We start from the raw sequence: 26,332 nt of genomic DNA on the forward strand, positions 1-26,332 counted from the left end.
ACTGTCTCTCTCTCAAAAATAATAAATGAACATTTTCAAAAATTCGCATAGTGCTTATTAATATGTGCCACACACTGGCCCTCGCCCTTTACAAATATCGACTCATTTCACTTAATCCCCATAGCGACCCTACAAGGTAGGTTTTCTCATTAGCCGAATTTCACAAATGAAGACACTAAGGCATGGGGGGGACTAAGATTACTTAGTGCCAGAGCCTTCCATCTCTGCTCACTGATGAAGGCGAGACTCCCCCGCTGTCCTCAGCCTACCGTCCTAGCAGGCAATGACTGTGGACAGGAGTGGGATGGAGTGGGAATAAAACCCCATCCACGTGGCAAACCGGATGGCCTTCCCAACCCCCTGACAGCCAGGCTTTTCCTTACTTTGCTCTTGGCTTTCTCTTACTGCAATTCAGAGAGGCTGCAATGAGAAGGTTATCGGGATCCGGTTTATGAGTTCTCGCCACCCCCGTGACTCTATGGCAAGAGAGGAACATCTGGTCCTTTCTGAGCAGCCCATCTGTAGCACCTCCCAGGAAGGACATCCCATGTGCTACCACCCCGCCTGGTCAGTGTGAAAGCTCACACTGCTGGGGCTCCATGCAGAGCACACATCTGATCTAGAAAACCACCGAGAAGTGACAAATGGGGCCTTGGTTTTTTAAAACAGAGAGCAAGGGGCACCTGGGCCGCTCAGTCGATAAAGCGTCTGACCTCGGCTCAGGTCGCCATCTCGTGGTCCGTGAGTTTGAGCCCCGCGTCGGGCTCTGTGCTGACGGCTCAGAGCCTGGAGCCTGTTTCGGATTCTGTGTCTCCTTCTCTCTCTGACCCTCCCCCATTCACGCTCTGTCTCTCTCTGTCTCAAAAATAAACGTTAAAAAAAAAATTTTTTTTTTAAATCCATATAAATGATAGTTCATTCTAATTTCCCTGTGTTGGAGTGACAAGGAACAAGCAACATGTTTCCCACCTCATCGCGTTTACAGATGACAAAACTGGTTGATGTTCAGGTAAGATAAAACAACTAAACAGGGAAGGGATCAAAACCCAAATCTCCCACGCCTTTGGTTTGGGGCGTTTTCATAAGCTGCAAATATGCCAGCGTTACCTAGTTTAATCGACACCTGCTCACAGACACTAACAAATTCAATCAACGTCATCATAGTTAATAGTCTAAGAATCATTTTCACACTACGTCACGCATCTTCCAAACTGGTCGGGAATAAGCCTTACAGAACGGATGCCCCGATGGCCACTTCAGAAGACTAGCATTAAGACAGACTGGAGTCATCAGCTATGTTAATTATTAGATATATGCTACGTTCAGCCAGGAAGTATATACTTCATGCCTCACAGCCTTTTTTTTTAACACACCAAATGAATTTTTGTTAACTTTTTAATCTATTTTCAAATTTCCAGAAAAATTACAAGAATAATACAAAGATTTATTACTAGAGAACTACCCGGGGTGCCCAGGGGGTTCAGTCGGTTGAGCATCCGACTGAGGCTCAGGTCATGATGTCACGGTGCATGAGTTTGAGCCCTGCATTGGGCTCTGTGCTGACAGCTCAGAGCCTGGAACCTGCTTTGGATTCTGTGTCTCCCTCTCTCTCTCTGCCCCTCCCCTGCTCATGTTCTGTCTTTCTCTCTCTCAAAAATGAGTAAACGTTAAAAATTTTTTTTATTACTAAAGAACTATCAACGTTTTACCACAACATTATACCCCTGTGGTAGATACATATATGTGTATATCTGTATACATGTTTCTTGAGCCACTTGAGAGTAAGTTATCAACATAATGTCCCTCTGCCCCTAAAAACTTCAGTGCACAAAGACTAAACTCAAGTAATTTACATGGATACGCTACTATTCTCTACAGACCTGATACAAATTTTCCAAGCGTCATAATCATATCTGTAGGAAAATAAAATATCAGATCACAAGTTACATTAAGTTGTTTAAAAATCTCCATTTTGTATTAATGAAAGCAATTTAAAGTTTCAAACTAAACACACACACACACACACACAAAGCAAAAATGAAGAAGGAAATAAACAAAACAAAAAACACTAAAAATACCAATAAGTACGACAATGCTGGAAAGGAAAAGGAAGCGAGGCTTTACATAAACAGAAATTCAGACAATTCCATGACACGAATAACTGCACCCTGGCCTCGTCCAAGCAAGGTCACTCTTCGCTTTGGTTCAAAAACACTTCTTCATCCAGACTCAAAGTTGATTTCACAGGCACAAGTGTGGTCCTCTTTCTTTAATGCAAAGATTTTCTGAAGTATCTTTAGGCCTACCCCATAAAAATGGCCTATCTTCTTATTCAATGTGAGAAAACACTTTTGGGGGGGGGGGTGTGGGCTACGACTTAACCCTCTGTTCCCGAGTTTCAGCTGACTCTGAAGGAATCATGAAAACTGACATCTGACCAAAAAAATGTCACAGGAAACTCTGAATTAACTAAGCGCCTCCAAGAGCATTAAAACGCACTTTGGGCCACGGTGGCAACAGCAGACTTCTCATAAAAAAGAAAAAGACTCATACCAGCCAGGCTCATAAAAATTTTGCTAGTCCAAAGAGCAACATAAACATGAGCTGCTATATAAGAAACGCGTTTCAGTGCTCTCTCAACAGTGCTTACGAGCACAAAGTGGATTTTGCCCCGTTCAACGTGTTAGGGACCGAGCCACTAAGTCAGTCGGCCAGAATACGCACATAGAAAAGTTCTGTGCTATGCGGTTAGCCAAGGGGTCAGGAGGCCCATTTTTAAGGTATTAGTAATAGGGTAGAACTCAGATACACAAGAATCTGAAAAGCAAAGTGTGTTCAAAAACATGTGACCCCTTTCGGCCAAAGTCCACACTCTGAGCTTAATGAATTGCGAGGCCTCTGTGGAAACCAAGATCTCATCTGCCAGTTCGTACACAGAGTCAAAGGGCCAAGGAGCCCCCTCAGCCAGCCCTAAAAAGCCCAGATGAAGACGGGACAGTACAAGAAAGGAAAGTCATTACTAAGGAGGATTCTGAAGGCTGTAAACACAGCCCTGAAATAGTGATGCTTTGTGACCAGGGAAAAGACCACCAGACATCAACTACTCACACAAAGAGATTCTGCGCCTGAGAGGGACGCAAAACCACTAATTAAAACCCGGGGCCCCTTCTTTGGGAAGGCCACAGCAGGAGAGAGAAAGAGTGAGGGATAAAACAGAATAATGACTATCTTGCAGGGAAATGAGCTGGTACAGGTCTACCCTGAGGCAAAGCCCTCCGTGATCTCATCTGTGAAATGAGGGGGTAGAAGATCGCCAAGCTCTTTCCAGAGTGATAGAAAGAAAACACCCTTTGGTGTCGGACACGCTGTGGCTCCACAACTTACCAACTGTGCCACTTACGTTCTATGCCTCGGTTTCTCCACCTGGAAAATGGAGATTCTACCCGCATATTCTCCCTATCGTGGAAAATCCCAGAGGTTGGCAGCCCAAGATTTGTGAGGTGGCTCTGAGCAACAAAATCCTCAGAGGCTAATAAGTCTCTTCGGTCTGGATGGCCTTCACTTCAGCCACCTCAAGCCTTAAGATGGCTGCTGGATTCCAACCACCACATCTGCATTCCAGTTGCGGCCATATGTCTATATTCCAAGAGCAAAGGAAAAAGAAGGAAGGGTACAAAGAAGGTTCTAGGAAACTTCTGTGATAACTCTGCTCATGTCTAGAACAGAATCACACAGCCATCCCTAGCTGCGAGGGAGAGGAGGGGTGCAAACTAGTTTTATCCAGGACAACTACGTATCCAGCAACAAACTGGGGTTCCGTGACTATAGAAGAAGCAAAGAACGGACAGATCTGCAATACCCCCACCTCACTTCAAGGACTCAACTGGATAATACATGTAAAGTCTGATGATTCCCGGACTCACAAACTTATTCCTTCCCTGTCTGGTAACACTGAGAGCGTATGATGGGTCTCAGCAGCTTAAGAGGTCCCTCCTGCGGTAGCCCTTAAGGCCGGGCCTCTGGCCACACCCCACATACAACCTGCACTGCAGCCCAACAAACCCATGTCCCCCTTCCACGGTTCTAAACCTTTGCACTCACAAAGCCTCCTTCCAGGGAAGCCTCCCCCCCACCCCCGCCGGCTCCTGTCTGCATGACGGATCGCTCCTCAACATGCTAGGTCTTGCTCACCTGCCCCTCCTCCCTCCACCCCCAGGTACAGCCCGTGCTCTCACTCCCAGGCGCTTCCCTTATGGGAGCGCTCACCGTCCCGTATCGAAACAGCAGCCACATCTAGTGAGTGCCAGTCCCTGTCCTGAGCCCTGCACACACAGCTTCGCAGCCAATCCCAACAACCCTATGACGCAGACTCTGTATCACCCCCGTTTTACAGATAAAGAAACAGAGGCCCAGAGAGGTTAACCAGCTTGCCCAAAGTTACGCTGGGAGGAAAACACCCGAGGCAGGATTCGAGCCCAGGGCGCTTGGACCACAAACCTGTACTCCGCCACCACCCTAGACTGCCTCTGCTACTAGAGGGAGGGGTCTAGATGTCATCTTAGAGCCGGGATGATCAAACTACATCCCACAGGCTAACTCCGGCCCTGCACCTGTTTTCGCACACAAAGTTTTGTTGGAGCACAGCGGTACCCACTTGTTTACCATGGGAGGGCTGCAGGGTTGCCATGGAGACTCGAGATAGCCCAGGATGCCCAAAATATTAACTACCTGGCCCCTCTACAGAAAAAGTTAGCTCAACCCTGTTTTAGGCTGTCAGCTCCTCAAGACATGGCCTGTGTGCGTTGCTCCTGTGTCCTCGGCATCCCGCGTGGCATTGCATTTGGCACAGGCACAAGAGGCGCTCAACAAACACGTGGGGTGTGAATACCCCACCAGCAAAGGGGAGCGCGTCGGGGGGCTGAGGCTGCCGGCTCACTCGGGACTTGGAAAGTTTCCCAATTCTGTCCAGATACTACGTAACAACCAAAAGGCCCGGGAAAACTGTCGCAGGGCTTCGGTTGTGTTGTTGGTGGCCCGCCATGCCTCCGACGGAGGGACCTCTGCAGGCCAGTCGAGGGCCGTCTGTATCCATCAGCAAGCCCACTCAACTCCCCTGAACAAGTAGCCCAGGCCGACCCCTGGGGCCCACCCGCCCGTGGGAGAATGTGGGTTCGACTGCTTCCTAGGCGGGGTCCCCTCTCACCCGCCCACCTCCGCTGGGAGGTCACTGACCCGACTTTGCAGACGAACGCCGAACACATCCTGGAAAAGAGGTATTAAAAACTGATGTTGGTTGCCTTTCAACTGGTTACATTTTCATCAAAACATTCATAGGAAAAGGGGCGCCTGGGTGGCTCGGCCCGTTAACCGTCTTCGGCTCTGGTCACGAACTCACAGTTGGTGAGTTTGAGCCCCGCGGCGAGCTCTGCACTGGCAACGGGGAGCCTGCCTGGGATTCTTTCTCTGCCCCCCTCCCCCTCTTGTGTTTGCTCGCTCTCTCTCTCTCTCTCTCTCTCTTTCAAAATAAATAAATAAACGTTAATAAAAACACATTTATAGGAAGGGACCAAACCACATACAACAGAAATAGCCCTCTAAAAACGACAGCAAAACGTGAAAAAGTTATTCAAGGCTCAAATGCCTTCTCTGACCTTCAAAGAACAGGCTTGCAACAAGACTGTATAATGTTTCCTAATTTTATCGTAATTATTGATGTCACTGCACGAGACACAAATAAAGCACTTTCCTTCTGGGCTGTGACCATATTCGATCCAGCCTGGGTTATCAAAAATCACATTCTGGATGGTTTTCTCTTTAATTCTGTCTTGGCCTGGCCCCAAATCACATCAGGCAGGAGCCAGGCAGAGCTACAAACAGCCTCCCACATTTCCGGCACAATCGTTTCAAGCCTCCTTTCGGGACACAAAAGCCGTATCTCTTCTCTTTCCCAGAGTTTTTAAACAACGGTCCAACTCGAGCAGACTCTTGAGGAACCGCAGGCTAAAAGCAGCAAATGGAGACAGTCAGCCACTTTGCAAATCAAGTAACTTGTCACCCAGGTCCTCATGCAGGAGGAAGGGTTAAGAAACACCTGCCCATTTGCTAAGGCTGGGTCTAAAATGACCACTAACTTGGCCCCTCGGTTCCACAAAGTTACCCACTGGTCTAAAACATACGACTTCCGGGGCGCCTGGGTGGCTCAGTAGGTTAGGCGACCGACTTCAGGCGTCTGACTTCAGCTGGGGTCATGATCTCGCAGTTCGTGGGTTCGTGCCGCACATCGGGCTCTGTGCTGGCAGCTCAGAGCCTGGAGGCTGCTTCCGATCCTGTGTCTCCCTCTCTCTCTGCCCCTCCCCTGCTCATACTGCCCCTCCCCCACCTCTCTCTCTCTCTCTCTCTCTCTCTCTCTCTCTCTCTCTCTCAAAAATAAACATTAAAGTTTTTTTTTTAAATATAAGACTCCCAAGTAGACACATTTCTACTGAGGACCCTACTGTGTGCCACCCGCTGTGCCGGGCCTGCTGTCTGTAGCAGCCTCACAGCAATACTCCAAGGTTAATATCATTTCACAGATGAGGAAAACAGGGCCCAAACAGTCAAGTGACCTGCCAAGGTCATGCAGCTAAAAAGAGGCCAAGCCGGAAAGGCAGGGAAGTCTGACCATGTCACCAGCCTGTGCACCTGCACACTGCCTCCCTCCGAAGCTGGCTGGCATTGGGGGCAGTCCACTCGGGTACATACTGCTGGTGGGGAAATGGCTCAGCCACTCTGGAAAACTCTTCGGGAGTTTCTACACGCGCGTATCCTACGACCCTGAGATCCCGATCCCCAAGCATGTACCCAAGAGAGATAAAAGCATGTGTCCACGCAAAAACTTATACACAGGGACGCCTGGGTGACTCAGTCGGTTAAGCGTCCGCCTTGGGCTTAGGTCATGATCTCAACGTTCATGAGTTCGAACCCTGCATCGGGCTTGATGCTGACGGCACGGAGCCCGCTTTGAATTTGGATCCTCTGTCCCCCTGTCTCTCTGCCCCTCCCCCACTTGCTCTCTCTCTCTCTCGCTCTCTCTCTCTCTCTTTCTCTCTCAAAAATAAACATTTTTAAAAAACCCTTTAGGGGCGCCTGGGTGGCTCAGTCGGTTAAGCATCCGACTTCGGCTCAGGTCACGATCTCACGGTCTGTGAGTTTGAGCCCCGCGTCGGGCTCTGTGCTGACAGCTCAGAGCCTGGAGCCTGTTTCAGATTCTGTGTCTCCCTCTCTCTGACCCTCCCCTGTTCATGCTCTGTCTCTCCCTGTCTCAAAAATAAATAAAATGTTAAAAAAAAAAATTTTTTTTTAATAAAAATAAAAAACCCTTTAAATGATAAAAATACTAAAAAATAAAAAGCTTATACACAAATAGCAGCTTTATTGATAACAGCTAAAAAAACTGGAAACCCAAATGTCCACCTACAAGTGAATGGATAAACCATGGCATATCCACAGGATGTAATATTAAACAACAACAACAACAAAATTATAATCTACGGATAGATGCAGCAACACCCAGAATCTCAGAACACGAGGCTGACTGAAATAAACCAGACCCAGAAAGGATCTCCTATATGGGTCCACCTATACGAAAACCCAAGAACAGACAAAACTAATTCATGGTGATAGAAATCAGAAACAGAATGCAGGAGACGGGGAACTGACTGGCAAGAACAAGGAAATCTGGGGTGGGGGGAGGGGTAGAACCGGGGGAATCAGAGAATGTTCTGTACTTTTGAAAGGAGTGGTTACATGGCGTAAACAATTGCCAAAATTCATCAAACAGAACGCCTGAGACCTGTGCTCTTTATTGTATTTAATTATACCTTAAAAAAAAAAAAAAAAAAGTCCTCAGGCTAATGAGTCACTCATTCAGATGACAAAACAGAAAACATGAATTATTACACGTATACTTCCAAACTGATTGCTCAAGGGCATTTAAAGAAACCCCAAAGAAAGTCTGATTTGCCCATGAAAGCAAATTAAGTTTACTCACTGGCTCTAGAAAGAATTTCCCTCACAAAAATAAGGCCCACCACCTTGCATTTGCCCAAGGGGTCTGTCTAGTAGACAGAGATGAATGAGTCCAGCAACCCTGCCTAACCAGCCCACTTTCAGTCAGGACAGCAACCCTTTCAGGACAGAGATGGCTGTCCCCATGGCAACCAGTGAAGGTGGGAAAGGTGGAGGGGAAGGGAGCCAGCGGGATTAAGAACCACTTCAGAATAATGACTGTATGGAGGCTGCGAGTGCCATACCCCTACCCCCACGAGGTCCGAGTCCTAATTCCTGGAACCTGGGAATGTCACCTTACAGGGCAGGCAGCAGATAGGACTAATTTAAGGGTTTTTAAATGGGGAGATTGTCCCGGATGATCTCGGTGGGCCCTAAATGCAGTCCCAGGGGTCCTTCTAAGACGGGGACAGAGGGAGACTTGATATACACAGAGGAGAAGGCAATGGGAAGACCGAGGCAAAAACTGGGGTGAGGCAGGTACCAGCCAAGGAATGCCAACAACCACCAGAAGCTGGAAGAAGCAAGAAATTAACTTTCCCTTGGAGCGTCTGGTGAAAGCCTGGGCCTGCCAAGACCTTGATTTGGGCCCAGGGAAACCTATTTCAGACTCTGGCGTCTAGAACCATGAGAACATAAATGTCTGTTGTTGGGAGCTACCAAGTTTACTGTCATTTGTTCTAACAGTCGTCCAAAACTAACACAGACCGGGAGCCTAAAATGCAGTATTGTTTCTGCCAGATATCTACACTCCTCCGATATCACTTCAAACTTTTAAGAAGTAATCAAATTAGTAAACGTTTTTCTTCTCTTTTTTTTTTTAATTTTTTTATTTTTTTTAATTTTTTTAACATTTATTTATTTTTGAGAGGCAGAGCGTGAGCAGGGGAAGAGAAGGGAGAGAGTTGTCGTCACAGAGCCCAACGCGGGCCTCAAACTCACAAACCGTGAGATCACGACCTGAGCTGAAGTTGGACGCTTAACTGACTGAGCCACCCAGGCGCCCCCCTTTTTTTTTCATTTTTTTTAATGCTTGTCTACTTTTGAGAGAGAGAGGAGAGAGGGAGAGAGCATGAGCGGGGGAGGGACAGAGAGAGGGAGACAGAATCTGAAGCAGGCTCCAGGCTCTGAGCTGTCAGCACAGAGCCTGATGCGGGGCTTGAACCCACAAACTCTGGGTCAGGTCAGATCATGACCTGAGCCGAAGTCAGACGCTTAACCCACTGAGCCACCCAGGTGCCCCAAAGTTTTTCCTTTCTTGAAAGAAAACATCAGAGAATATCCTTATTACCATGGGGTGAGCAAAGATTTCCTAAATAGCACTCAAAAAGAACTAATCATAAAAGGGGGAAAATTTTTATATGTGACTATGCTAAAATTTAAAATTTGTGCATACCAAGAGATGACGTGGCAAACCACGAGTGATGATGCCTGCTTTCTCTGTTTGCAGTGCCCGTATCCACGTGCACATAACCCATCGGCGAACTCCTATCCAGAATCTATAAAGAACTTTCTTTCACAAGTCAATATGGAAAAGCAGATGTCCCACGATACAAACAGCGAAGGACTTCAGTAACACCTGACAAAACGTGAAACCCAAATGGCCAACAGGCACACAAAAAGATGCTAACCTTCATTAGTCATCAAGGAAAGGCAAATTCAAACCACAATCAGATGCCACCCATCGGATTGGCTAAAATGCAAACAGAAAACATCGAGTATAGATGAGGACGCGGGGCACCCAGAACCCTCAAGCGCTCCTGGCGGGAATATTAGCAGATCCAACCACTAGGAAAAAACTCTCTTCGTAAGCTGGACAGTTGGAAATACTGTCGCGTAACCCAGTATTTCACTCCTAGGTATACACGCACAGAAATGCGTATGTATGTTCCACAGAACTCATGGCAGTGCTTTCGTAACGGCCCCAAACTGGGAAAAACTCAAAAGTTTATGAGAAGCGTCCACGTATTCAGTATATTCCTACGATGGAATAGAGCAGTGCACACAGACTACGGTTAGACCCAGCACCACGGAGAGGGCTCACGAACGTTACGTAATGTTAAGAGAAGAAGCCTGGAACTATATCATGCCGTTCGATAGGAAATTCAGGAAGAGGCCTACCTCATGTTAAGGTGCTGGACATCAACAGCAGGCGACCGCGAGTGACGGCGGGAGGGGACTGGCCGCTGTTTCTTGATCTGGATACGATCCGCTCATGAAAATGCGTTGAACTATTACGCGTATGAGTTACGCACTTTTCTGAACGTACGTTAGACTTCAGGTTTACCCCCCAAAACTAGTTATTCCGAGATTATGGGAAAAGCTTTTTTTCCCCCCTCAATATAACTTTTTCAAACTGCAGAATGGACGCAAGCTCACCTCAGGAAAAAATAAATAAATAAAGGAAAAAAGAGAAGAACAAATAATATCCCCCACGACCCCACCAACCAAGGAAAACCATGGTAACCATTTGGCATAAATCTCCTCAAATACACATACATTTTAAAGAGAGAGGAGGAGAGCACATCCTACAGGGAGTGGTTAACACAGGCAGGTGCTCCATAAATATTCTGAACCATACGTGAATAAATAATATTAGATGCTATTTTGTAACCTAGGCAACCACCTCTTTATTGTTGCCGTCCACGAAGAAATCCAGTGTCCCCAAAGGATTTGAGTGTGCAAACTCACACTCTGGCAAACCAGCCAGCAAGGTGTGTGAATACTTTCTAAGTACATGTGGGCAAGAACATAAAACACAGAGCCGTGATTTTTTAACCCTGGTTATCACCAACTGCCTCTAAAAATTTGTGGAGTACTCAAAAAGCATGCATTTTAATTCAGTACGGTTTTAAAAGTTAATATATGCTCCCTCCCTGACTTTTTTAAATGAGTCAAGTAGCCCCTGAGCCCTGGGAAATCAGGGCCAGAGCCTAAAAACTGCATTCTCAAAGCAGGGCATTCATGCAGATCAAGTCGAAAGCAGGTCCTGGACACCTGGCCACTGAAGGCCCACATTAGCTGGGCAGCCGTGGGCCCTAAGTCAAGGTGGGCATTTCACAAGGTAAGTCAGACTCCCTGACCCCGAAGACAAAGACTGATGGTCGCAGAGGGCGGGGCAAATGACACACAAATCAACTCGAGGACAAGGCTATAAACAGGCAGAGAACCAAGAAATACAACAATAGTAGCTATATAAATACAAATTAATCCTGCTTTCATTTCTCTTTCATTCACTCTCTTATTTATTCAGTTCTATCTACTGACCCCTTATGATACGCCAGACCCCATTCTAGACACTGGAGATACAGCAGTGAACATGGCAGACGAAACTATTCTCTGTCCTCAGGGAGTTGACATCTTGTGCGGGGGGAACAAGAGTAAAATATTGAGTGTGTCAGAGGGTGGTGGTGATGAAGAAAAATAAAGCGGGGGAGGGAGATAGGGCCTCGAGGCTGGAGGAGGGGAGCAAGTCACTTGCTGTAGAGATGCAAACATTTGCTGGGTTCCAAGTTTTAAAAGGATCCTTTCAGAACATATCCTCTCCAAAGAACTCTGGCATAATTATGTTAATGGGAGCCCCAGGGTAACCACAGGATTCAGAAAATAAACCAAGAACTTTATGAACCAGAAAGGGTCCATTTAAGACGGGCAAATTGAAGATCCAATAATAGCTATCACTTCTCCAGATCTTGCCTTGCGCCTTTCTCAGCTGCTTATAGACCAGTCTCCTCAATTAATTTTCACACTGAACGGATGAGAAGGGTAACATCTTTTCTCTCTTTAACAGATGAGAAAACGGAAGCCGAGAGCAATGAAGAAACCGGCCCAAGGTGACACGTGTGCTAAACGTTGATGTCCGGGTTCGGCCCGGAGTCCACACTCCCCTTACGTTCCAAATAAAACGTCCACTGCTCACCTGGGGTTTTCCTTGGCTGATACTTACCTTCCTTATCCTGCTCAAGACTTAACCTTTAATATTTTACTGAGTTCTCACAACCGCACCCATCACACTCACACACACACACACACACACACACACACACAAATTGGAGGCTGCTTTCATATTTGTAACATCTTTTCTCTTGATAACGAAAAGTGAATGACGATCAAGACCCTCAAATGTTGAAATACCACTTCCTAGACCCAATTAGAAATTATTGTCCCGGGGCGCCCGGGTGGCTCAGTTGGCGAAGCATCTGACTCTTGGTCATGATCTCACGGTCCGTAGGTTCGAGCCCCACATCAGGCTCTGCGCTCATAGGGCAGAGCCTGCTTGGGATTCTCTCTCCCCTTCTCTCTCTGCCCTCCACCACTTGTATTCTCTCTCTCTCTCTCTCTCAAAAACAAATAAGTAAACATTAAAAAACAAAGAAAAAGAAATTATGTTCTCAAACATTTGATATTCCCAGCAAACCCAAAATAGTTCCATCTGGGTTGGAGACTAAAATTAGCCTTCGTGCCTGCAAAGGAAGAGTTCATACGGCCCATTTCTTACAAACTAAAAACGAGTTCCCCAAAGATAACTCCTGGCTGCCCCCCATCCTCCCCACAAGCATGAGGGTCCCCTGTGACCCTCATCTCCATAAAAGACGCCTCCACCTCAACATCCCAGGCTCTCAGAGCTATAAACACAAGAGTCCTCCTTGGCCCCTCTTTCTCTCACCTCATCCAACCCATCGGCAGCTTCTAACCTCCCCACTCCGAATCTGTACCTTCTCTCCACTTTTCTCGTCCCCCAAGTGCAAGCCCCCAGCATCTCTGGCCCAGACCACCATGAGGAGCTCCCAACTGGCCTGTTTCCCTGATAGGACACTGTGAAATTCTCATCTCCAAAGAGTACCCAGAGTGAACTTTTTAAAGCACGAATCAGACCGTGTCACCTCTCAGCCTAAAATCCTTCTGGACAACCAGAACGCAGCCTTAAATTCTTCCCCTGGACTACAAGGCACCGTGCGGCCTGGCACCGGCCTGCCTCACCAAGCTTTTAGGCTTCAACTCTCTCCCTGGTTCACTCTGTGCGAAAACCAAAAGACTAGCGAAAACACAGTGCTTGAGATTAAAATGTGAATAGGGGTGCCTGGGTGGCATCTGACTTCGGCTCAGGTCCTGATCTCGCAGTTTGTGGGTTCAAGCCCAGCATCGGGCTGTGTGCTGACAGCTCAGAGCCTGGAGCCTGCTTCCGACTCTGTGTCTCCATCTCTCTCTGCCCCTCCCCTGCTCATGCTCTGTCTCTCTCTCTCTCTCTTTAAAGTAAATAAACATTAAAAAAAATAATAAAAGAAAGAAAAAAGTGCTGCAGAAGAACATGCCATGAGATCCAAAAGTGAAGGTAACTTGAATCAAGCCGCCCACTGTTGGTACCAAGGCATTCCCCTGGGCCAGGGAGCTAGGGACTTGTACTTTTTAATTCTGAGTCTCCTCCCCTACTTCGTGTGCAGATGCCTGTGCGTTTTGCACACTGAAATAACTCCAGCTCTTAGAAAAGTGCCTGGCACATAGCAGTTCCTCAATAAAATAGTCTCCGAGTAAATACATTCATGAACACATGAATATAGTGTCAAAGTTTCTCTCTTTCTCCTCTCTCCCTTCTTACTGTTCCAGACCTCCCCTTGACAAGGGAGACATGTGCAACCACTGAGTGTCCACAAATCCTCTCCAGACCACTAATGGACCTTTGGCAACAGCTGAGAGAACACGGATGTGGGGAACACAGACCTGAACACGGAGACATGAACCACTAGAAAGAGATAATGCTTTTGGAGTCAGCGGTAAACTTACAGTCTACTATGCTAAGAATAAACACTGACGGCATAGACCACACTAAACAAACTCAACAAAGATGAGATCTCACACAGTACACAGTACATTTCACCTATGAAGCCTGCAATCATGTAAATATTATTATTACTATATTATTATTAATTTTGCCTCTTCTCACTCTGGCATAACCTACATACCCCAGTGGATTTAAGATCATACAAAAGCATGAGTTACTCCAATTCCTACTAAATCTGCCGGAAAGAACAAATCCTTTAATGTGCATTGCAGGTAAAGTACCATCCCCAGTGAAATGACTGTAATCCAGGGTAAAATCTCTGTTGGCCTCATAAGCTACTTGGGGAGGGAGGGGGGGAGGGCACAGCATTAAAAGGGACTGCCCAACACACAAACCAGATGCTGTCACCAACAAGGCACAATTACCAAGAACTGAAATCGGATTGAATCATCTCCTCTCTCTCTCATCCTACACACACTACCTATTCCTTTGCAGCTTTCAAAACCTGAAGGGGAAAAGAGGCAAGAGCAGACACCAGGGCTATTTTGAGAAATAAAAGGACTCAAAAGTTAAAAGCGCAACTTCCACTGACAGAGTAGCAGATCTCCCAGGAAACCCAGGTGACTCAGAAAGTTCTCTGATAGAAACAAGTCAGTTTCCATATTTAGGAAGTGGTCTTCCTCCCAGTTGAGTTTCATGTAAATAACTGCCCGGTCAAAGTTTCAGCTGGAAGCCACCTGAACATTTCCATCCCGTGTGCAGGGAGAGAGGACCAAGTAATCCAGTCTAACCAGCAGAGAGAAGCAAGAGTTCCCAGAGTGGGATTCAAACTTCACAAGCATCCTGAAAAATCCCAAGACCTAAGATCCAAGGGCCACAGACGGCAGGACAAAAGATCTCATCCACAACGTCTATCTCCCTCTGGCTTGTTTTTGAAAAACAAAGTAAAAAAAGTAAACAGCAGCACCACATCTGCTCCTTCCAAGTCCCCCTCACTATCCTCTGCATTGTGCCCCACATACCATCATCAACACAAGTGAGCTGGGGGCCCTTCCTTTAACACCCCCATCCTCCCACGTGGCCATACTGGGTTTCCCAACAGTGAGGGCAGAGTGAGCAGGGAACTTCAAAAGGCACCTAAATGGGCGGGGGTTAATAATAGTTTACAAAGCAAACCGTCCATTTCCAAAGGGGAGAGGGTGTTCAAAAAAAAAAAAAAAAAAAAAAAAAAAAGAAGGAAACAAATAACTAAGCTTCTGTTGCAGAGATTGGAGGTCTCAAACCACCCACTGGGCAGGAGGTAGCGCGTGCTCCGGAAGGCACCGAGAATAAGTGGTAGGTGTTTGGTGATGGTGATGGTGGTGGTGGTGGTTTTAAACACTAAAGTTTTAAATGAACTATGTTACGAAGAGAATTGTTGTGATGGGACCAGGGGTATTAACGCTTTTTCCTGCAGGCATACAGCACGCCCCCTCTGCCTCTCTTCCTCAGCCATTCTTCAGGAGTGCGGGAAACCGCTAGCAGGCAGGGCCCTGGGACCAATGCGCCCCTCTTTTGCTACTCCAGTCCCTGCAGGTGCCAGGGCCGAAGAAAACCGGGTCTCTCGCCTCCCTCTCCGCCACTGCGGTGCGGTCCTGGGGTGGGGTCACGGCCTGCCCCATCCCGGGCACCCCACCTGGAAAGGAGCTGGGACGCAGGAAGGGCACTCGGAGAGGCAGCACCCGATCGGCCGGTGGCACAGTGGCGCGCGCGCGCGCGCACACACACACACACACACACACACACACAGCTGAGCGGCGCGAAGGGAGGGGCGCGCGGTGGCGCTGGCGGCGGGCGCGTTACCTGTTCTGCCAGCCCTGGAGGAGGTTGGTGTATTTGCTGAGCACGCCTTCGAGCGCCGGCTCCCTCCTGCGGCCGCCTCCTCCCGACGGACTAGCGGCCACCGAGCCCGGGCTGCTGCGGCTGCCCCCGCCGCCGAGCCCGGCTACCGCCGACCGGCTGGCGACCCCCCGGCCGGCCAGGGAGCAGGACGGCGAGGAGCCAGCCGAGGTGGCGCGGCTGCTGCTGCGGCTGCTGCTGTTGCTGCCCCCGCCGCCGTCTGCGCCTTGGGCCGCCCTCTCCATGGTCCGTGCGCGCCCGGAACGCGAGTGCCCGCCGCGGTGGCGGCCGCGGCGCTGGGGCTGCCGGCGCGGCGGCGGCAGCTGCTGCTGCTATAGCTCCGGGCGCCCGGGCCGCGCGTGGCTGCTCCAAATCCCCGGGAAATGCCTGACTCATACAGGAGGAAGAGGAGGAGGCGAAGGAGAGCTGGGAAGGAAGCCAACGGGGCTGGATGCAGCTGCGGCCGCCCCTCCTCCTGCCGCGGCCCTGGCCCCGGCCCCTCCCTCCGTACTAGTTTCCTCGGCAAGTTCGGAGCGGGTGGCCGGTTCGGCGAGCCCTCCTGTGGTTCCTCTTCCTCTTCTTTCGGGTCCTGGCGGCCGCTCGGGGCCGGGGGCGCTGCCGGGCGCCGAGCCGCAGGGTGGGTACGCCCTGTCACCCTCGCGTTCCTTCTGCCGCCCCCTCTCGGATCCGAAGGGGCGAAAGGGAATCTCCGCGCGTTCCTCCCCACCCCCAACCCACCTCGGGACCTGGAGGGAGGGGCGGCCCCACCCACCCGATCCACCCGGATATTGACCCGCCCGGCCTAACGCGGCCACCAGCGCGCAGTCCCTCTCTCTGCCTTTCCCGCCGAGCCCGGGCCAGACACACGCACACAGTAACCTGGGAATGAGCCTTACAGGCAGAGCGAAGTTAATAGGGCAGGAACGTCTTCCAGGCTCTCCTGCGTGCCTGGTAGGGGACAGGTGATTCTGTCCCCAAGGTAAGCTTGCCCGGGGTATTTTCACGCTGCAGAGTTACGGTAAATGCATCATGGACACCAGGGAAGGAACTGGAGTGGGGCAAGAAAACTCTAAGGTTCCTGCAAGTGCCTTCTTAAATTGAGTGCCCTGGGCGCTTCACTTGCCTCACCCTAATCCCCACACTGATGGACACATAAATCTGGCAAGTCAAAACTAGCGATTTGATTTCCCAGAGGGAAATCAACCGATATTTACAATCACAGTGAAGTATGTATTCTCTGTGGTCGCTGTAACTTCTTCCCTGCACCCCCACCCTAAGATACACTGAGCTGCAACTTGGTCTCTAAATCTAAAATCGTTGCTGTTTTGCGAAAGTAGAGGAGTCGCACTTTCTCCACCGTACTAATAATTTTTGTGAGTATAAATATCCAATGCAATCTGGAAGTTTCTAAAATTACCTAGAAAAATAGCTCTGAGGAGCTCAGGCACCGCGCCCGCGGGCACCGCGCGCGCACGCACACACACGAAAACAAAAACAAAGGGTGATAGATTGATAGGCGATCCAGTTTAAAGGATCTACAAACCCATAAAGCAGATAAATAATTCAATAGTTAAAAAAAATTACTGAGTGAAATAGAGTCAGCTCTCATGGGGGCAGTTCCCCAAACCTGCCCCCTCTCTAGCTTCATATCCTTGCAGAAAGCTTTCAAAGGTGGTTTACCTCTAGAAATCTTCATGGAGAAGCTTCTGAAGCTGATGAGAAGTAGTTGTGCCCTGAATAAATTACAATTCCAGGTGCCTATACAGAGAAAGAAGGAAAGAAGAAAAAAAAAGAAAAAGAAAGAAAGAGAATCCAACTCTTGATTTCTGCTCAGGTCGTGATCTCATGGTTGGTGGCATCGATCCCCATGTCCCCATGTTGGGCTCTGTGCTGACAACACGGAGCCTGCTTAGGATTCTCTCTCCCTCTCTCTGCCCCTCCCTCACTCGTGCTCTTTCTTTCTCAAAATAAAGAAGTAAACTTAAAAAGATAAAATAAAAGACCACCCCCACCCCCCACCCCCCTCAGAGATTGCATGGTAGAAAAGACCGACTCTGGAGCCAGACAGATCTGAGTTGCAATCCATGACCTCTTCTAGCTTTAGTTTTCTCACCTGCAAAATGGGACCAAGTGGTAATACTGGATGTGATGGGATTGTTTATGTGTTCGAAACGTTTGTCATGTCATCCTATGAGAGTACCCTCCCTCCACGTTGACCTCAGGCTTGGCCATGGAACTAGTTTGGCCAGTGGAGTGTAGACACACGTAATACTGTATATGCCACTTCCGAGCGGAAGCTTCAAGAGCCCCGTCATGTGGTTCAACTGTCTTTCTCTTTTCCTTCTACCAGGCGACTAGCGTGTCTCAGATAAAGGACCCTCTTCAGTTTGGATCCTGGAGTGAGAAGACACATGGAATTCAGCGGAGCCAAAGCCAGTTAGCGTTGGCCATGTCACATGGACAAAACGTTTGTTATAAACCACTGAGATTTTAGGAAGCATTTTTACCACAGCATAACTTTGCCTAAGCCACCTGATAAACACTTTTCAGTATGTGAGTGTCTATGATGTCCTTCACTGCTATTGAAGACTGAGAAGGTGGGCACATCCTGACCTGGAAATGTCAGTCATCATGTGCCAGAACAACGCCCCTTTTTATGGGAGACTTGCCACCCTAAGTTCCTGCTAAAAGAGAAGTGCTACCATTACTCCAGCCTGCCCAGCTGACCTGCGACCAGATGAACTAGGTGCTGCAAATTCTCACCTTAGACTAAAAACTCGAGACTCTTGGGAGTCCAGTGGAAGCAGGGAGGTGCTAAGCTGAAAGAAATAGTCAAGGCTAGTACGTCAGTCTGTTCTAGGCTGCTATAACAGAGCTTCACAGCTGGGTGGTTTATCAACAACAGAAATTTATTTCTCACAGCTCCGGAGGCTGGAAGTCCAAGATCAAGGTGAAGGCATGATCGGTTCCCAATGAGAACTCTGCAGGGCCCCAGATTTATTGTATCTTCACATGGAGGAAGGGGCTGTGGGGGGGTCAGGGCGGGGGGGGGGGGTCTTTTATAAGAGCACAATCGCATTCGTGAAGGCTCCACCCCTCTCCACTTAGACTGCTCCCGATGGCCCTGCCTCCTAACACCATCACTTTGGGCATGAGGATTCCAACATATGAATTTGGGGAGAAACAAACGTTCAGACCATAGCACGCGGGATGGGCCAAGAGCAAGTTAGCTATGTGGGATCAGAAATGGCCAAGGACGGGGGCGGGGGGGGCACCTGGGTGGCTCAGTCCGTTAAGCCTCCGACTTCGGCTCGGGTCACGATCTCACAGTTCGTGAGTTCAAGCCCCACGCCGGGCTGTGTGTTGGCGGCTCAGAGCCTGGAGCCTGCTTCGGATTCTGTGTCTCCCTCTCTGCCCCTCCCCCACTCAGGCTCTGTCTGTCTGTCCGCCTCTCCCTCTCAAAAATAAATTTAGAAAACATTAAAAAGAAAAAGAAATGGCCAGGGAGGGAAATCGGTGGCAACGAGTGGAGCAGTCATTCTGGAAGAAGAGGCAGGACCATGAAAGAGATGCGGTAAATGCTTTTCCTTCCTCTCAGCCCTCTTCCCTGCTCTCACCCCTGGAGTTTTGAAGTAAAGGTCACTACTTCCAGAAAGCTTTCCTTCACCCTCATGCAGTGAGTAGGGAAATTCTCTTTGGAGAGGAAAGTCTTCATGTTAGAAAAACAACTGGAGAACAAAAGACATAACAAATTGGCAAAAATACTTGGAATATATGTTTAAAAATACTTGCAAACTATATATATATATATATCAAATAGAAGGGCTCATTACTTTACCCAGATTGCATAAATCATTAAGAAAAATAAAAATACAGATAGAATGACTGGAAATCTAACAGCTGTTTCAGAAGCCATAAATGACTAAAGTAATAAGACTAACATACCACACCTCTTAAAATAACGGGGCAGGGGCACCCGGGGGGGCTCAGTGAAGTGCCTGACCAACTCAGGTCATGATCCATTTGTGAGTTCGAGCCCCGGTTCAGGCTAACTGCTGTCAGCACAGAGCCCGCGTCAGATCCTCTGTCCCCCTCTCTCTGCTGCTACCCCACTTGCACTCTCTCTCTCTCTCGCAAAAATAAATAAACATTGAAATCAAAAAATAGAAAGTAGGAGCACCTGGGTAGCTCAGTTGGTTAAGCTTCTGACTTCAGCTCAGGTCATGATCTCACAGGTTGTGAGTTCAAGTCCCACACCTGGCTGGCTCTGTGCTGACCATACGGAGCCTGCTTGAGATTCTCTCTCTCCCCCTCTGTCTCTGTCCCTTCCCCACTCGCGCTTTCTGTCTCAAAAGAAATAAGTAAACCTTCAAAATTAATTAATTAGTTAATTAATTAGAAAAATAATTAAAAAAACAGGCAGATTCAGCAGCCCCCGGTAAGGAGCTGATTGCCCCATCTTGTTCTTCACGTGGGCCTGAAGAGCTGGTCTAGAGTTTCCAGTAACCAGCTTTAGAAGCTCCCTCCTCTGCCCGTGTTCCCACATAAAGCCTTAATGTTGACAGATGATATTCACGGACTAGCAAGAAAAGTAGGTAGACACTGACCTAGGTGGCCAAATGACATGAAGGAAGCCACCAGAAGAGAGAAAACTATCACAGCCAGACCCCCTCCAACATCAGCTTGGTCACATTTGCATTAGAAATAGCTGGTCTGATATAGTCTCAATCCCAGGTAATAAAAATAATAGCTAATATTTATTGAGCACTTACTATGTGCCAGGAAAGCACCGTTCCAAGTCTTGGGTTTTTTGTTTTTTTTTTAATGTTTATTCTTGAGAGAGAGAGGGAGAGAGAGAGCAAGCACACAGGGGAGGGGCAGATAGAAAAGGAGACAGAGGGTCTGAAGCGGGCTCTGTGCTGATAGGCAAGAGCCCAATGTGGGGCTCAAACCCACGAACCGTGAAATCATGACCTGAGCCGAAGCTGGACACGTAACCGACTGAGCCACCCAGGGGCTCCCCCGCAAGGGTTTTGGAAATAGTAATTCATTTAATCTTTACAACAACCTCCTAAGGTCCATGTGACTCTTGCTTCTATCTGACAGGTGGAGAAAAACCGGGTCAAAGAAATGTTCAATAACACCCCCAGATCCTGATGGAGCTAGGATTTGAACTCGGGCAATTTGCCTGCTGAGCCAGAGTCCCCAACCACTGCATTGTATCACTTGCTTCACGACCGATCCGGTTTCGTTTCTTCTACTTAACAGAACCGCCCGAGGTACAGCACGGCACCTGTTTTTTATTTGTGTTCATTTAGGGACTGATTCTCCCATCACCGCCCCGAGGAAAGCAGGGCAGGAGCCCGGGCCCCTGGCACTCAGCCACAGGACCTGCGCACGGTAAGACTCAACGCAGGTTTATTTGGTGAATGAAGCCCACGTTTACTGAAGAAGAAACAAACTTCTGACCCCCAAGTCCAGTGTTCTTGTCAATATAGCCTGCTGCCTGCCTGAACGGTTGCTGTGATGTGTACATGCAACTTTCCCCCCAGTGGGGGGATGAAAACACTGCACGTGGGGCGTGAACAGTCCATCGTCCTGTGACCAAGCAGCTCCAGTAGGAACACCAACAGTTACATCCAGGGAAATCAAACAGGGCCTTGGCAGGACGGGTATATACGTTATATTATACTCATTTTCATGTGTGTTAACATACACGTAATGTTAACGTCTTTGTCTATTAAATTGTCTACATCATATATGATTAATATTTATATATATTATATTCGCCTTTTATGTATATTATATCCATTCTGTTAAGATTTATCAAAAATGGGGGCGCCTGGGTGGCGCAGTCGGTTAAGCGTCCGACTTCAGCCAGGTCACGATCTCGCGGTCCGTGAGTTCGAGCCCCGCGTCAGGCTCTGGGCTGATGGCTCGGAGCCTGGAGCCTGTTTCCGATTCTGTGCGTCCCTCTCTCTCTGCCCCTCCCCCGTTCATGCTCTGTCTCTCTCTGTCCCAAAAATAAATAAAAAAAAAAAAAAAACGTTGAAAGATTTATCAAAAATGGAAGTTATGTCATTATTTTGATTATTAATTTTATTAAAATAGGCACTCAGGGGGCACCTGGGTGGCTCAGTTGGTTAAGCGTCCAGCCGCAGCTCAGGTCATGATCACTTGGTTCATGAGTTTGAGCCCGCATCAGGCTCTCTGCTGTCAGCTTGGAGCCCGCTTTAGATCCTCTGTCTGTCTCTCTGCCCATCCCTCACTCTCTCTCTCTCTCTCTCTCTCTCTCTGAAAAATAAATAAACATTTAAAATAAATAAATAAATAAAATACATGCTCAGGGCGCCTGGGCGGCTCAGTCACTTAAGAGTCTGACTCTTGATTTCAGCTCAGGTCATGATCTCATGGTCGTGGGATCAAGCCCCGCATCAGGTTACATGCTAATGATGGAGCCTGCTTGAGATTTCTCTCCCTCTGCCCCTCTCCCCTACTCATGTACTCTCTTTCTCTCTCTCAAAAAATAAAATAAAATAAGACACTCATTTTTAAAGATTCACATACACAAAGGCACAGTGTAGAAATATAACCCCTTCCCAGAGGAAACCCCTATTAATAATTTACATACATATATAGGCAAACATATATATATATTTCTCCCAGACACTTTTCCATGCAAAAAATAGTTGTATATTATCTTATTCAAAAACAAGTTCATACTACAAAATGTATAATGATTTCTAACTTGTTTTGTTGACCGAAATGTAGAGTATGGACAGTTTCCTTTAGAGCTATGTCATCATTTATAACAGAGTATTACACTGTTTATGTGCCCCCCCAATTTAATAATTCCAGTACTGTTTAACACTAGGATGTTCCAGACTTTTACTATTATAATTTTTCTTAATGTTTATTTATTTTTTGAGAGAGAGAGAGAGAGAGAGAGAGATTGAGTGGGGGAGGGGCAGAGAAAGGGAGACACAGAATCTGAAGCAGGCTCCAGGTTCCGAGCTGTCAGCACAGAACCCGACGCGGGGCTCGAACTCACGAACCGTGAGATCATGATCTGGGCCAAAGTCGGACCCTTAACTGATTGAGCCACCCAGGTGTCCCTAAACTTTTGCTATTATAAAAAATGTCACTTAAATTATTTTTTCCATTAAACAATTTCTTTAGAATAAGAGAGACTGGAATTGTAATGACTGGGTCAAACCACACCATGTGTTTTAAATACAACTCCTATATTACAAAATCACCCCCGGGGCGCCTCGGTGGCTCAGTCGGTTGAGCATTCGACTTTGGCTCAGGTCATGATCTCGCAGTTCGGATGCCCGCCTCAGATTCTCTGTCTCCCTCTGTCTGTCCATCTGCCACTCATGCTCTGTCTCTCGCATTGTCTCAAAAATAAGTAAACGTTAAAAATTTTTCAAAAAAAAAATCGCTGCCAGCACGTCTGAATCAATTTTAACTCTGCTGATCCCGGGTGGGTCTCCTCACATGTTTGAGCGTTGGCTGGACGGTCCGGGTTGGCCTTGGCCGGGACTGCTGGGCTCTTCTCTCTTCCGCAGGGTCTCTCCTGCTCCAGCAGCTAAGGCTGGGCTTGTTCTCATGGCACAGAGGCTTCCAGAGATGGACGGGAAGTGTGCAAAGAAAGCATCTTGAAGCCCAGTCTGAGAACTGGCCTCAGGGTTATTTCTGCCGCATTGCAGTAAAGAGCGCTGACTTTCTGCACCACACGGGAGGGGTCCATAGTGGCAGTGTTCTGGGTCCCCGCGGTAAAAGGGAAACTTTCACAACGTGGGGAGCCCTTGATGTCCTTAATTTCCTTGGAGCAGGAACCCATTTCATCTCCTAAACAGAAAATAGATATAAGGTTAATGAAAAATAAACAGTTTCTAAAAAGAAGCAAACAAACAGTGCTGGGACAACTGGACATTTTTATGCCAAAAACTGAAAGACCTATACCTCACACTTTATATAAAAATTACCTCAATAAAGGGGTATCTGGGTGGCTCAGTCAGTTAAGCATCCCGCTCTTAACCTCAGCTCAGGTCTTGGTCTCAGGGTTGTGAGTTCAAGCCCCACGTTGGGCTCTATGCTGGCTGTGGAGGCTACTTAAAAAAAAAAAAAAGGTTAAGCATCAGTCCGTTAAGCATCCGACTTCAGCTCAGGTCACTATCTCATGGTTTGTGAGTTTGAGCCCCGCATCGGGCTCTCTGCTGTCAGCACAGAGCCTGCTTTGGATCCTCTGTTTCCCCCTTCCCCATCTCTTTGGCCCTCCCCCACGCACACACACATGTACGTGCACTCTTTCTCTCTCAAAAATAAATAAATACATTTTTTTAAGTTTTTTTAATGACCTCCAAATGGATCCAAAACTAAAACATGAGGGGCACCTGGCTGGCTCAGTCGGTGGAACACGCAACTCTTGATCTCCGGTTATGAGTTCGAGACCCATGTTGGGCATAGAAATGACTTAAAATAAAATTTACAAAAATAAACTAAAACGCAAGATGTAAAACTATTAGACCTTTAGAAGAAAACACAGGAGAAATTTTTATGAACTTGGGTTAGGAAAATGGAGCAAACGTTGTTAGCCTTCCTGAGAAGGGAAGACCCAAGGGCCCTGAGAGGGGAGTCAGGAACCACAGAGAATTATTCCCGGGCCCAGAGTCCCAGCCAAGGAACCTGCACCTGGACGGCAATTTGCCTGACTGGATTCTGTAATTGCCGTGGCCCACTCATTCCTTCCTGCCTTCCGTTTGCTCCCTTTTTGAATAGGAGTATCTAGGACACTCACCCTCCGCCTGCTTTACCACCACATGTTGGGAGGGAGGGAGCAGGTGACCTGCTTCTTCCATTTTGCGAATCACAAGAACCATACTCAAGGCGCTGACCTTGAGGAACTAGACCTGTGGAGCCTCTCGCCTGGGCCACACTCGGATGACGAGATGCTGGACTTCAAGCCGGTGCAGTGATGGGATGAGACTCTTGAGGACTGGATGAGTACGTTCTGCATATGGGAGGAATATAAATAATTGGTGGCCAGAGGGCGGGCTATAGTGCTTTCAAAGATATGCCTACACCTTCTAGGATAGCCTCCCCTCAAGATCTGGAGCTCAATGCCTCTCCCCTTGAGTGTGGGATGGATTTGGTGGCCCGCTTCTAATGAATAGAATATGGCAGAAGTGACGCAATATCACAGCCAAGGTCGAGTCAGGAAAAGACAATGGTTTCTGTCTTAGGTGAGTCCCCTTCCCCTTTGTCTCTTCACTCATTCTAAGGGAAGCCAGCTGCCATGTTATAGGGACCCTCAGGCAGCCTATGGAGAGGCCCATGTAGGAGGACTTGAGATACTCCAGTCGCTATGTGAGTCACCTTGGAAGAAGATTTTCTGAGGCCAGCTAACAGCCACACAAGTAACCTTGGGAGTAGATCATCACCCAGTCAAGCCGTGGAATGACTGCAGCCAGGACAGACAGCTCGACCGGGACTCCATGACCAACCCTGCGCCCAGGCCCCTGGCCCTCAGAAACAGTGAGACAATAAATGTTTGGTGTTTTAGGCCACTAGGTTTGGGATGATTTGTTACTCGGCACTAGAGACCTAACACAGACGGCTACCTCAAAACTGGTCATTGTGTGATTTTTATCTCTTTGTTTCCTTCTCATGACCACTGACCGGCTTTTCACATCCTGAAGACAGGAAGTAGGGAAATAAAGAGAATTCGGCACAGGTTGAAAAAGATGTATCAGTGTGGGATTGGCAAAAGCACAGAAATACAGAAAAATGGAACAGAGTAGAGTCTAGAAATAGTTCCATGTAAATACAGCCAATTGATTTTTGATAGAAGCGCAAGGGCAATTCAATGGAGCTTTCTGTATTTTTGTTTTTCTATTGTTGCTGTAAAAGATTACCACAAACTTGGTGGCTTAAAACAACACGAATGGATTATCTTGCAGTTCTGGTGGTCAGAAGTCTGGACGTGTGTCCAAAGGTCTAAAATCAAGATCCCAGCAGGGCTGTGTTCTTCTTGATAGCTCTCAGGGAGAATCCGTTCCTTGTCTCTTCCAGCTTCTAGAGGCTACGTGCATTCCTTGGCTCATGGTCCCTTCCGGCAATGACATCACTCCAACCTCCTTCTGTCATTTTATCTCCTTCTCGGACTCTGACCCTCCTCCGTCCCTCTTACAAGGACCTTGCAATTACACTGCAAGTCTCACCTGGATGATGTTTTCAACAGGTGATGCTGGAACAGCTCATGAGCAAAAAATAATGAACTTGAACCTATACTCACACCTTACACAGAAATGAACTCAAAATGGATCCTAAATCGAAATGTGGGAAATAGGGGCACCAGGGTGGCTCGGTCGGTTGAGCGTGTGTCTTCTGACTCGTGATTTCAACCCAGGTCATGATCTCACAGCCATGAGATTGAACCCCGTGTCAGGCTCCACACTGGGCGTGGAGCCTATTTCAGATTCTCTCACCCTCGGGGCGCCTGAATGGCTCAGTCGGTTAAGCATTTGACTTCAGCTCAGGTCATGATCTCACAGCTTGTGAGTCCCAGCCCTACGTCAGCTGTGCTGACAGCTCGGAGCCTGGAGCCTGCTCCGGATTCCATGT

The 26,332-nt window shown here is 48.0% G+C and overlaps 1 protein-coding gene and 1 long non-coding RNA gene across 2 annotated transcripts in view; one reads left to right on the forward strand and one right to left on the reverse strand.

The window, feature by feature from the left end:
- OSBPL10 (oxysterol binding protein like 10) overlaps window positions 1-15,996 on the reverse strand; it is a 306,044-nt gene extending 290,048 nt beyond the window's left edge. Inside the window, exon 1 of the mRNA XM_042998798.1 lies at window positions 15,668-15,996. Coding sequence (XP_042854732.1) covers window positions 15,668-15,948 — 281 coding nt within the window. The 5' untranslated portion in view covers window positions 15,949-15,996. The remainder of the gene's footprint in view (window positions 1-15,667) is intronic.
- Window positions 15,997-16,025: 29 nt separating this feature from the next.
- LOC122241995 lies at window positions 16,026-21,466 on the forward strand. Its single transcript, XR_006222130.1, has 3 exons — window positions 16,026-16,340; window positions 18,054-18,653; window positions 20,810-21,466. It is a non-coding gene; the product is annotated as an uncharacterized LOC122241995 (long non-coding RNA).
- The last annotated feature ends 4,866 nt before the right edge of the window (window positions 21,467-26,332 follow it).

The sequence above is a fragment of the Panthera tigris genome, chromosome C2, assembly GCF_018350195.1.
Source record: "Panthera tigris isolate Pti1 chromosome C2, P.tigris_Pti1_mat1.1, whole genome shotgun sequence".
Lineage (NCBI taxonomy): Eukaryota > Metazoa > Chordata > Mammalia > Carnivora > Felidae > Panthera > Panthera tigris.